Source organism: Heloderma suspectum, chromosome 2 (assembly GCF_057233095.1).
Source record: "Heloderma suspectum isolate Gila_16-S chromosome 2, 16-S_ref, whole genome shotgun sequence".
In the NCBI taxonomy this organism is placed as follows: Eukaryota; Metazoa; Chordata; class Lepidosauria; order Squamata; family Helodermatidae; genus Heloderma; species Heloderma suspectum.
In genome coordinates, this window is record NC_139459.1 from 202270437 (window position 1) to 202283397 (window position 12961).

At 48.6% G+C, this 12961-nt stretch overlaps 1 protein-coding gene across 1 annotated transcript in view; it reads left to right on the top strand.

The window, feature by feature from the left end:
- Positions 1–12447, top strand: part of ERBB3 (erb-b2 receptor tyrosine kinase 3) — a 78200-nt gene extending 65753 nt beyond the window's left edge. The window contains exons 30-37 of the mRNA XM_084829773.1: positions 1492–1647; positions 2167–2242; positions 2609–2755; positions 2966–3063; positions 4806–4958; positions 6823–6894; positions 7511–7778; positions 9223–12447. Coding sequence (XP_084685899.1) covers positions 1492–1647; positions 2167–2242; positions 2609–2755; positions 2966–3063; positions 4806–4958; positions 6823–6894; positions 7511–7778; positions 9223–9764 — 1512 coding nt within the window. The 3' untranslated portion in view covers positions 9765–12447. The remainder of the gene's footprint in view (positions 1–1491; positions 1648–2166; positions 2243–2608; positions 2756–2965; positions 3064–4805; positions 4959–6822; positions 6895–7510; positions 7779–9222) is intronic.
- Positions 12448–12961: the final 514 nt, after the last annotated feature.

Here is a 12961-nt window from a genome sequence, read left to right on the forward strand (position 1 = left end):
AGGGCTAGTGGAAATCTGCTAATGCGATAGGGCTTTCCTGGGTCCTCCTCCTCCCCATTACAGCCCCGCTGTGCCTCCCCCAAAATCTGCTTCATTCAGGTGGCTCAAGCTTTGCATCTCCAATGGCATGGGATGGGCACCAGACATGTCCACAGGACAGGAGGATTACCAGAATTTGGGGCGGGGGGGAGCAGAAGTGCCTTTGCACTGGCACAAGATACTTTTGGATCCAAGCTTGTTTGGTTTGGTTGCCCAAAATAATTCTCTTCTGTCCCCTCTTCCAGAAAGAACTTTCACAAATATGTACATACCTTATAGATAGCACTGACTCTTTTCAACCAATAGAAATTAACCAATTCAACCAACAGAAATTAACCAATTCAGCCAATAGAAATTAAGCATACCCTACAGACAGGTCACATGCTGAGGCCACCAGTGGCATGAGGAGTGGGGTTGGGGGAAGAGGTAAAGCAGTGCCCAAAGGCTCTGTAGTCACTGAAAATAGTGAGCAGCTGGGGGAGGGGGGGACACTTGATTGACAGCTGGTGACGAGCCAGCAGCCATGGTGAATTATTAGGATAAGCAGTTAACTAGAGGTTAATATAAATTGTGTAATTACAATTAATTTAGTTATGAGAGAGAGAGAGAGATAATTGTTGCTTGTTTCAGAAGCCATTTTCTTTGTGCATGTGTGTATGTTTTTTGGCATCGTGTCTTCTTATTAACATGCATATATACTCTGCTGAGAAAGATAAATGTCAACAAGCATCTAATGTCTCAGTAGAAGCATGTGGAGAATTTACCACACCACCCAAAAAATCACCATCAAAACTTAAGTCTAGAGCAGTGGTTTTCCAACAGTGTTCCAGGGAACACTGGAATCTCTTGAGAAGATCAGCTGGACAAACTTCAGCTAAAAATCAATGCTGGACAATCTTCCCTGAAAGACAGTGCATCTTCTATTATCAAACATCCCCTGCAATATGCAGCCACACAAGGGTGTTGTTCTAGATTGTTCTCTCAGTTCATGCAAAGCAGAAATGTGCCTCAACAGGCCTAGTCTAGCTTGAACTAAGCATGTACCCTAGAACATATTTCAGAATGTTCTTCAACGTGTTGGGGTTTCTCAACAAATGAGTCAACATGGAAATGTAGAAAGTGTTTCACATTGTGGGAAAGGTCACTACTGAGCCAAAACCCAAAAAATATACCATCTTCTTCTGTCCCATCCCTTCCCAACATACTCCTGGCTCTACCACTGGTGATGGTCTCTAAGAATGCAGGATATTTACCCATTTCAGGGCTGCCTGATGTGTAATATCTTGAAGGTGTGTGTAATACTTGATTTTCAGCATGATGGGATGGGTCTACATGTGTGAGAGTGGCCTAGGCTGATTACTGTCCCTGTGAAGAAGATGCTCAAAAGCAAAATACATTCAGGGGGCTCAAGCTTTGCACCACATTCTCATTCATCTGTTCCTCCTTCTTCAGGGCATGTACTACCTGGAGGAACATCGCATGGTCCATCGCAACCTTGCTGCCCGCAATGTTTTGGTAAAATCCCCTAGCCAGGTACAGGTGGCGGATTTTGGCATTGCTGACTTGCTGTATCCAGATGACAAGAAATACTTTTACAATGAGATTAAGGTTAGTGCCTACTTGAGTGAGAGACAGTTCAGGTAGGAGGATGCTTGTAAGAGGCTGGAGAGGGAGGGATGTTGCTCCTTTATTCCTCCATATGAAGTCTCTAATGTGTTAAAAATGGCAGCTACCAGAATGTGGGGAGGGGAAACTACAGGCCATGTGGGCAGGAAAATGAGGAAATCCAAGAGGAAGGGAGATGCTTCTGGAAGAATACACTTGGGTACTTGAAGGTTTTAGAAGAGGAGAAAGATGAGAAGAATTGAGTCTCCAAGGGGGTATGACCACCATTTTGACAAATTTTTTTCCTCTGTACAAGGTTGTACAGATGGGCCATTAGGAGTAAAGTTTTAGTTCAAAAATCCCAGGGGAAATGAATTAGATTCAGAGTTGCTCTCCAGCTTAAACTCAGACTGCAAAGCATGCCTTGTGAGTTTTCTACCTGGCTCTCCTTCTGTGTGTGTCTATATGAATGTTTGTCTAGCTTCATCCTTAAAATTTACTTTTCCGTCTTGTGTTTTTCAGACACCAATAAAATGGATGGCTTTGGAGAGCATACATTTTGGAAAATATACACACCAAAGTGACGTGTGGAGTTATGGTAAGTGTCCTAGACAAACCGACTCCTATGGGCCGACTCCTGAAAATTTGACTAAGATGTCTCCACCTTTTTCACCATAAGAAGTCTCCAGAAGTCACAAAACCTCTGCTCAGGCTTCCCCAAGTGTACCTAAGTTAGGGATCAGATAGTTTGCCCTCTAGTGTTCTGTCTTGTCCCCAGCCCCCAAACAAGCAAGTTTACATGGTGCAGCCAGGACCTCTCAGCACAACTCCTGCCACATTTCCTGTAGCTGGGCCACACGTGCACATATCCTTGCCCTGAGATTTTGTCCATGGTACCCCTGTTTCTCTATAGCCTCTAGGGCATTCCATTCACTTGCATCTTCTGTCACCTCATCCACTGCAGGAGTGACGTTATGGGAGATGATGACCTTTGGGAATGAACCTTATGCTGGAATCCACCTTTCAGAAGTGCCCGACCTTCTGGAAAAAGGGGAACGTCTCTCACAGCCCCAGATCTGCACCATTGATGTCTACATGGTGATGGTAAAATGTACGTGATTGGAATAACTTTCCCATTCCTGGGAAAACTCTCCCATTCCTGGGATACTTCTCTGACATGTCCTTTGATACACTTTGGCCAGTAGAGTATTTTTGCACTGAATGGACTGGAGTCCTCAGGCAGATGGTCTTGCCCTGGGGGCATAGGAGACGTCATGGCTAGGACCTGCCTGAAAGATTTTCACCTTCTCTCATCCCACAGGCTGGATGATTGATGAGAACATTCGGCCCACCTTCAAAGAGCTAGCGAATGAGTTCACGCGGATGGCCCGCGACCCCCCTCGCTACCTGGTGATTAAGGTCAGTGCTGGTTTGACCCAACTCCCCTCCTGCAGCTGAAGTGTCAGGGGTGTTTCTGAGCGCAGGGAGTGGGATAGCAGTGCAGATTCTGAGGGAGAACCATCAGACATGGGGGAGGTGTTTTCCCAGGCTAGTCCAGATATGAGTAGGCCTGCTTCTCAGGTTACAAACGTACAGATGGCTGAGCTTGAGGGTCCCTCCTCACCCCTGCCTGTGAGAGGCAGCAAACAGGAGGTTGACCTAACAGATGCCAGGCGCAGACGCAGAACAAAGAGGGAGAAGGCAGGGGTGGAACTTAGACAGTCTACCCGATTGGCCTTGCATGAGAAGCTGCACTTAGAGGCCTCACGAGAAGAGAGGGACCTCCCTCGCTTAAGTTAGACTAGTGAGACCATCCCCCTCCTCAAACAGCGGGCAACTCTCGTAAATTCCATTTGGATCCCTTGAAGGCATTCCCTATAGATGGAGAGTTTCTCTGAGAATTTGCATCTGTATGACCCTGTGAAGAATTGGATTAAAAGCTGTAGACTGAAGCCTCTGGTCTGTGTATGTTTGGGCATTGAAGTGAAGTGGGGGCTAAGGGAATCTTGACACGAAGCTACAAATAAAACCTGCAAGGACCTTGCAGGTGTTAAGCCAGGGGGGTGGGGCCTCTTCCATCTCGAGTGCTGAGTTCAGTTTTGGAGAAGCTCTCAGGGGCTGCATTCCAGTGGTGGACGGGACCAAAGACAAAGGGGGTGGGGCCAAAATACTAAAAAATACACCCCCCAAGCATATTTTAGCTTAAAGCTCTGCTAGTAACTAAGCCTTAGGAGAGGCATTTTGACCCTTTAGAATGAAGGGGGGGGAGTTGCACAAAAGCTAGAAACCACCAAATGATCAGTAGTTGGGGGAAACGGGGTGGCCATCTAAGGAACGCTGGGGAGCCAGATTGGGACCTCAGGAAGGCAGGATTTGGCCCCTGGGCCTGAGATTTCCCCACCCCTGTGCTTTGGCCATTTTTTAAAATGACCCACCAAGGCCATGAGCCCCAGCCTTGCTGTCCTGCCTCAGCCCTATGAGGTTGCACCCTGCTTGTAGCCAGATTCTGCTTATGTCTAAACTGCTTTTCCATTTCAAAATGTTAGACATTCCCTTAATGGAACCACGGGGCTACTTGAAAACTTAACTTTCCCACGTTGTTGCTGAGGTGCCTCCTTTGCCCGGGAATTGACCGTGTCTCTCTTTAATGGAAGTGTGCTGTTGTTTGAAAATGTAAATGCTCCCTATCTGGCATGGCAGGGAACAAAACATCTCTCTTTACGATCCAAAGGCAGGTTTCAGCCCAGAACCTGTTTCCATCATAGGGCTTAACTCCTGAGATATGGTTTGGGATATTATGTATTATGCGAAATATGCCCACTGGGATTGTTCTCCTCTGTGTGTGTGTGCGTGTGTTTGCGTGTATAATATGTACACACACATGCACAGTCAGGGTGAAAGGGAAGATGCCTCTGAACACATGCCCAGGAGGGCTCTTCTCTCCCCAGAGTTACACTTCCTCTATCAAGGCTTGCAGGGTAGGGCTCCTAGGAAGACCGGAGGCCTGGTGTCTTTCCTCTTTTATCCCCAGGCACTGCCCATGGTCCTCTCTTACCTTGAGATTATGTGTTCTGCTCTCATTGAAGCACTCCCAGTGGAACTCAGCAGCCATTGGTGTGGCATTAAAAGGCAGTGAGGGTAATACTTGTTCTTCTCCACAGAGAGAGAGTGGGACACTTTCCCCAGCTGAGCCACCCACTCTCAGCGAAAAGGAGCTGGATGAGATGGAGACACTGGAGATGGAGACAGAGTTGGAGGAGGAAGAGGAACTTAATAACCTCTTTGCCTCCAGGCAATGGGTTGACTCCATACGGGTAAGAAACTCACCAGCAGCAGCAGCACCACACACACACACACACACCCCGCCACTCGTGCTCGAACAAATGAATCTTGGCTCTCACCTGTTTTGCCCTATTTGCCTCAGGGCCTTGCCTATTGTCCTTACCCTTAATTATTTTAAAAAATATATTTTTATGAGATGTTCTCTTTTGTCCCTTCATAGAAAAGTGTAGGGAAGCTTTGCCTGACCCTGTAGAGTGATTGCCTAGATTAAGCCTTGATTACAAATACATGAATCCCCACGGTTTTGAACTGCCAACCAAGCAGCTTCATCTCTGAATGTAGGGGATGAATTGGACCAGTTCTGTCAGAAGGGAATTTTTCCTCTCAGGACAACTATTGCCTTGTAGGTGGCTGCTAGGGCCGCAGGCTTGTAGACGGCAGTGTTTTTGTTGCCAGAGCGGATGGAAGAGCCTTTGCAGTGCTACCTTGTTCAGGGCTGGCCCAAGACATTTTGCTGCCTGAGGTGGAGCAGCAAATGGTCCCACACCCACAGATTTTAAGTTAGGGTGTATAGTACCCAAGGTTGGCCAAATTATTTTAGCACCTGAGGCAGAAAATCCCACAAATGCCTCTCTCCCTCCCTGGCAGTAAGAATATATTTTTTAAAAACAGATTCATTACATTTCCATACCACCCAATAAGCAAAGCTCTCTGGGTGATTCATAAAAATTAAAACCCTAAAATGCAACATGAGAAAACGTAATATAAAATATTTAAAAGTTTAAAAGTTTACTTTTCCATGCTACAGATCTAACCTTGTTACGTGTAATTCTGCTGCTCAGGAAATGTAGAACTGAATGGTGGCCTAATAGAAAGGAAGGTGTGGGCTCAGGCTGAGGATTCAGAAAGCATGAGGATGGGGCAGGCCAGGAGTCTGGTAGGCATGGGGGCAAAGTGTGAAGCAGTGCTGGATGAACAACAGCACCTCATCAGGGATTAGGAGCAGGGGAGTGTCTCTCTCTCTCTCTCTCTCTCTCTCTCTGTGTGTGTGTGTGTGTGTGTGTGAGAGAGAGAGAGAGAGAGAGAGAGAGAGAGATCCTGGAATCATAGCAGAGTGGATTTCTGACAGTCTGTGGGACTGTGAGGATGAAAGAAGTGCTACTGAGGCTCAACAAGTTACAGAGCCAGTCAAGATGGATTAAGAAATGAAGGAATACTTCAAAGGGATAGGCTGCACCATTTCAGTATTTGCCTACATAGATGGAGCATCAGAAGCATCTGCCAAGGTGAGGAGAAGAGTGTCCCTCTTTGGACACTAGCATCTTGTGTTACCTTGGCTGCTGGTGTTTGGTAATGCACTTCCGGGGCACGGAAGCTCTTCCCCTGTGGCCACCACAGGCCTGGTGAGGCAACAGTAGCAACACAAAGCCTAGGGAGAGGACATCGAACATCCCTCTGTGCCTCTACCTCCTCCACTCAGAGTCCCCAAAGCCAGGAGCTGCTGATACATCTGCCTGATGAGGCCTACAAGACCTGAGGAAGGGTGCACATGAAACTAGCAGAAATATTAGAATGAACATGTTTTTTACAGTGTTTTTATTGTTGTCCTGTTTTACAACGTAAGCTTGGAAAACATTTTGTTGAAAAGCAGTATATAAATATTCTAAATCTGTAAACCAGCCTTTCCAGACTGGGGCCCCTCCAGATGTGTTAGATGGCAACTTCCATCATTTGCAGCTGGCATGGCATGAATGATGGGAGTTGCAGTCCAACACATCCGGAGAGTACCAGGTCAGGGAAGGCTGATACAAACAAATGATTATTTTAAAATATGACTAAGACTGGCCCTGCCGCAGCTCACCACTATGTGCTCTTTTCTTATTTTTTTTTCCCCAGAGTCCAAATCTTTTGAATCCTTCTGCTGGATACATCCCCATGAATCAGAGCAGCCTGAGTGGAAGTCGCCAGGTATCGATTTCCTCAAAAGCTGTCTGGAGATCAGAGCTGGTGTAGTGAGGGATTGTATACCCAGTTAGATCATTGTCAGGCTGGAGCAGGGGGCGGGGAGGGGTCAGTCTGAGGTGGGTTAGTTGAGAGGCTGTTCTTGGCTGGCATGGAGGAGAAGGGCTGAGTGCCAGAACACATGCTTTGCATGTTCAGTCCCTTGCATCTCCTGTTAAAGGAGCTCGGGCAACAGGGCTGGAGCAGACCTCTGCTGGAGACCTTGCAGAACTCATGCCAATCAGCCATAGAACGGGCCTGCACAACTTGAGACCCAGTAAGTCAAATATAGCCTGCTCTTGTGGCCTGCTGCACACTTGACAACCTTCCTGTTGTCAGGCAGAAAAATCAGGAGGTCTACTGAGGCCCTGGTGGGCTGCCAAACACAGCCAGAGGGCTGTGTTCCTCTTAGTGGGTCACAAGTTGTGTAGGCCTGACACAGAATTACCATTGGTTTGGCTGCACGTGTCTAAAACCTCAGAGGAGTCTGGTAACTGTTTTGCAGGGTCAGCACTTGGTGGGTCTTATTGCAGGTCTTCTCAAACCTTTATCCTTTTCTAATCTCTGTCTCTTTGTAATCCAGGGCACAGGACTGGGCTCCCGGCAGACTTTGCGTGTACGGCAGGAGTCGATGGGCCGCACGGTGTCAGAGTCGTCAGAGGGACGGGGCACCGCCTCAGAGTATGACCTCACTGAGGATCTGTCGCTGTCGGGGAGCCTGTGCCGCAGCCTGCGGTCCCGGGGAGACAGTGCCTACCTGTCTCAGCGAGAGAGCCTGATGCTTCCCATTGGAAGTGCTGATGGAGAGGAAGATGCCAATGGCTATGTCATGCCAGATCGAAAGAGCAGAGGTGGGAGCAGGACCAGAGAGGGGACTGCAGGGGACCGAGACGTGGCTCATGCCCTCCTAAGAGCGCTGGGGTGGATTGTGCCAATACCAATTTGAAACGGCGGGGTAGTAATGGATCTGGCCTTCAGGGGCAGTAGACTGGGTCTGACTTTCCCTGGCTTATGATCTGCTCCAGTTGTTGAACTTTTTGATATGCAGCAGCACGTTCTTTGTCAGTCTTAGTCGCATGAGGTAGCTGAAACCTGGCTACCTGACTGGAAATGGAAAGCAGCCCACTAGGGTAGAATAAAGAACCAGGGGGAAGTGCACTGGGGGCCGGGGCTATGGCAGCCCCAGGAAAAGGACTCTTTGTAGAGCTCGCTAGGGAGAGCAGTAGGCTCCAGCCAAAAGCTCTCCTGGGTGGGGCAGTAGATCAAAGGGGCCAGGTTGAGGCAACCTCTGTGTCCTTGCACTGAGGTCATCCCCCTCTGGGCCTGCAGGGTAGATTCAGCTGGATGGGGCCCAGAAACTTTTTCAAGACATGCAGAGCAAAACAACAGCAACACCACACCTTAAAAATGCTACACATCCGGGCTGGTTTCCACCTGATTGAGTCTATCCCACTTTGAACAAAGGAGCGGAAAAGTCAGACGTTAACTGCATTGCAAACGTATGAACTCAACATGGTCCATGCTCTCCCTTTGCCCATACACTGTCTTTTTCTCCTCAACCTTAAGAGCTAGAAACACTTTAGAACAGAAAGCAAGATGAAATTCCTTTTGATTTTAACAGGTATTAGAACCTAATGCACGTAGCAGAAGTAGTTTGCGGGCCACATAGAACCCAAGGGCCAGAGGGCCACTTTTGAAAAGGGGAAATGGGAGTGGTGAATATAGCAGTAAAACCGTAGCCTTGCAAGCAGTTACTCAGTGGTTGCAACTTGCCCCTTTCCTCTCCCTCCCTACTGCTGCCCTTTGTCCTTCCTCCTCTCCATGCTGCAATGGGGTTAACCCAGGCGCCTGGGGCTGGGAATGGCAGCATAGTTCAGCCATGAGCACAGCCTCCATGGTGATGAACAAAGCAGCGCCATGCAGGCTGCATACAGGGCTACCTTTGCCTGCCTTCTAGCCATAGAACAAATGGTTTTTAGGCTAAAATGGAGGGTGAGCCTGCTGTGCATAACGCTTTCATAATGCTGCCTTCTTTCACGCGAGGCAGCGCTACAGAAGCTGCACACGTTGCTCGTTCTCCCTTTGGGCCTTAAACCCACTTGCTGTAAGGTTAGGAGCAGGAATGAGAGGGCCCCACGTGCAGCCATCATATTCCGCCCTGTTGCAAATACCCTGCAGTCCTGCGGCCCATCAACGCACGGCTCTATCCAAACTCCAGTGGTCACCAGGAAATCCCTGTTACTCACTCCAGTCGGTTGCAGAATTCAGAACCCCTTGTCCTCCTCTCCCATACAGAGCGTGCTGCTGGCGTCACCGCCTCCCTGGTCTGCGGCTCACTTCCTGTGCATGAAGCGGAGGAGGAGTACGAGTACATGAACCGGCGTGCTCCACAGCCTCAGCGGCCCCGGCCAGCCTCTCTGGAGGAGCTTGGCTACGAATACATGGACCTGGGCTCGGAGCTGAGCGCGTCTTTGGGCAGCGTGCCGAGCTCCCAGCTCACCACACCCTGTCGGGAGGATGAGGATGAGGAAGAGGACTACGAGTACATGAACAAACAGCCCAAGCTCAGCAAGTCCCTGAGTAGCGTTCGCAGCTCTCGGGGAGACTATACCGACATGGACTCCGGCATCACGCAGGGCTCCCCAGACGAGCAGGGCTACGAGGAAATGGATGCCGTCTTGCCCCCAGTCCAGTGTCCTGGCTGCCAGAGCCCGCCCTGTCCGCCGAACGGGTTCATGAAGCCCCTGCGCACGCTGGAGGCCTCCGACTGCGCTTTTGACAACCCGGATTACTGGCACAGCCGGCTGTTTGGCAAGGCCGATGCTCAGAGGACTTAGCTGGGGGCTGGCCGTTTCACCTGTCCCTCTGTGGGGGAGCTCAGACTGCACCCTTGCTCTTTAGCTGCAAATGCCCTTTTGCTCATGGGCTAAAAGGGAGAACTTCCTGACGGCTCCTAAGTAAGCCGCTGTGACGTTGCGCATGATGAGCGAGCGCATCAAGACCAAGCGACAGTGGGCTCCTCCGGGGTTGCGTCACAGCTGCCCTGCCTTTTGCTGTGGGTTGATCAACTACACTTCAGGCCCCTTCCATTCAGATGCTCTGGGCCTAGGGGGCAAACGGCTCCATTTTGGGGAGTCATCATCTAAACTGTGGGTTCCGTTTCTATGCAAACACAGAGAGAGGCCTGCTTTTGAGAGTTAGGACTCTTAAAGGAGGAGATGCACCGGCTGTTTCTGCGGACATGAGAGCCCTGTGCTCAGATGGGTGACGCAATCTCTTCCGGAAGCAGCTCTGGTTTAGAAAGCGAGGTAGGATCCTGTGTGCTGACCTGCCAAAGTGTTGAGCCCCAACCGGTGCTGCTGTGACCTGCGCACAGCTGAGGCCTTGAGGTGCTCGCCGTTGCGCAGCCTTTGCAAAGACAACCCTCTGCCCGTCAATGGCAGGGGGGCCTTAAGCACAAGCCAAGCATGCTGAGCCTTGTAGGTGGCTGTAAGACTGCAGGGAAGGCCTTCTTGACGAAGAAGGTGATGCCCTTGCTTGCCAGGTCCCGTCCCGACAATATAAGCAATAGAGGAGGAGAGGATTAGTTATCAGGGTGGATATGAAGGATAATGGTGCTTTTTCCAAAAGCCTGACACAACCTCATCTAGGGGGACAATGTGCCCAAAGGTGGGCCCGAGATAAGACTTGTGCATTTTGATCCTACCTCTCAGCAGACGTGTGGTTTAAAAAAGATGCTTTATAACCCAGAAGTTCCTTGGTTCTGCCTTCATCTCTGTCACTGCTGTTTCAGAGTGCTGTTAGCAATTCCTGTGCCTTACAAGTTTCCTTATCTGGAAGCAGACAAGAACAAAGCCTGAACATGCTAGAGGCCTGGACGTCCATCTCTGGCATTTAGATGCTCACTGCTGCAGGCAAATTAAAGTCTCTTTCTCTCTCTCTTGCCCATGGAAGATCCAGCAGTAATCTCAAGTATCCCAGAACAAACCGCACTAGAGAGACAGCACAGACTGTTCTGTAGAAGAGCGAAACTGATCCTGTCCCCCTGGTGGGCAGGGAGAGCTTGGGGCGGAGAGTCCTCCTGAAAGGCAGCATTCTCCATGTCCCCTCCCTCAGTGAGATGGTTTAGGCTTCTCAGGATGGGGGCCAAGTTGAGAAAGCACCAGTGATGGAGTCCTCACTGCAATCAGTGAGCAATAGAGGGGAGATGTGCTTTACTGCTGAAGTTGACTACTGCTGTTCAAAAGGCTGCAAAGTTGCACTATGGTCCTTAATAGTGTTACTCCTGGTTCTTTTGAATCAGGTTCTTTTACATGGGAGTCTCATTTGGGAACAAATTTCTCCCTTCCATCACCACCACCCCACCCTACCCTGAAGGCCAGTCGTATTGTACGTAACCTTGACTTTGTTCCCACATGCTCGGGATTGCATCATATAAAGGGATATTTACAAAAGGGAAAAATCAAACCTGATCAGAAAGAGGTGAAGGCTGTGGGGGAAGCCCTGCATTTGATCTTACTCTCTTGTCTGAGTCCTGTAAATGGTCTCTGTACTCTGGTTTGAACAGCAAATTCCTGCCTTATGTCCTTGCTCTGCATTCTGGATTGGCTCATAACTTGCATTGCAGAGCGCTGATAGGGTGAGAGAGAAAAAATATCCAGATTGTTCTGAGGCCCCCTGTGTTGGTCTCCAGGCTTTCCTTTCAATTGCAAATATGTGACTGAACTTAAGTGGAGATTTTAAAAAAAATGTAATGCATTTTTGTACTGTTTGTGTAATCACAGGCTGATGAATTGCTGAGCAAAAAACAAGGTTTGTATGGAGTCGAGCTGCATTTCCATCCTTCCCTCAACCACTCCAATCCAAACAAATGGGGGTGGGGAGAAGGAGTAGGAGGAGTGTGCGATGTATGAGAGGAACACCATTCTGCCTACTGACAACCACATCAGACCATTACTACACATTTTGAAGTTTTCCTCCTTGAATTAAGAGAACTAGAAGCTTGTTTAATATTTAAACCGAACCTGAGGTTGTCTGGATTCTGTGGGAGCTATCTGATTTGGTCTTGCAAGTTCTTAGACTCTGTGCTTATGATATACGCTGTCTATTGAATGTTCCTTCTCTCCTGCCCACTGTGAGAAACATCAAGAGTTGATCAAATTAACTCTGGGCCTGGATCAGAGTTCTATAGGGTGTGGTGAAATCTCAAGAGTTGAAAAGCAGCCAACTTTACCTGGGTCCTGCCAACAGCACTGGCACCTGAGTTGAGTAAAATCTCAACCTGAGAGGTGCTGGCTAATGCAAGAGAAGGGAGCTAGAGATGCTATTAGACTGCCCCCTACAGATTTTTTAAAATTAAAACTTTCTGCTGTTTAATTTGGCTACTAGAGAGGCAAATTCACTGAAAAAGATTTTCGGGGAGAAGGAAAAAGAAAGTTGTTCTATTTCAAGATAAACGAGGGCACCCTCTCCTTATCTTGTTGCCATATTACAGGACAAATATGGCTATAGAACTGCAGCATTTAAAAGAAAATGAGAGCCATTATGGATGAGACCGAAGGCCTATCTAGTGCAGATGTCTATGGAAAGCCGACAAGTAGGACAGGAGTGCAAGAGCACCCTCCTGCTCGTTCTCCCCAGCAACTAGGATCGAGAGGCATACTGCCTCTGATGCTGGAGGTGCTGATACCCAGCATGACTAGTAGCCAAGTAAGCAAACTCTGAGTAGGCTGAACACTCTCAGGCTGCAATTATATGCACACTTATCTGGGAATAAGCCCCACTGAACACAGTGGGACTTCTGATGTAACTGAGTTTTTTTTTTAAAGAACCTGATAGTGCAGTCATAAGCATGTTTACATGTTCTGAGTAAACGTGCACACAACTGCGCTACCAGGTTAAAAAAAAAACCTGCCAGTCACATCAGAACTGTGCGATATCGTGGAAGAGTTTTTAGTTTCATTCTAGAGCCTGGAAATTTCCTCTAACCCACCTTTCAAGTTTTCCTTTCCTTTTTTCAGAACATCACAGAGCA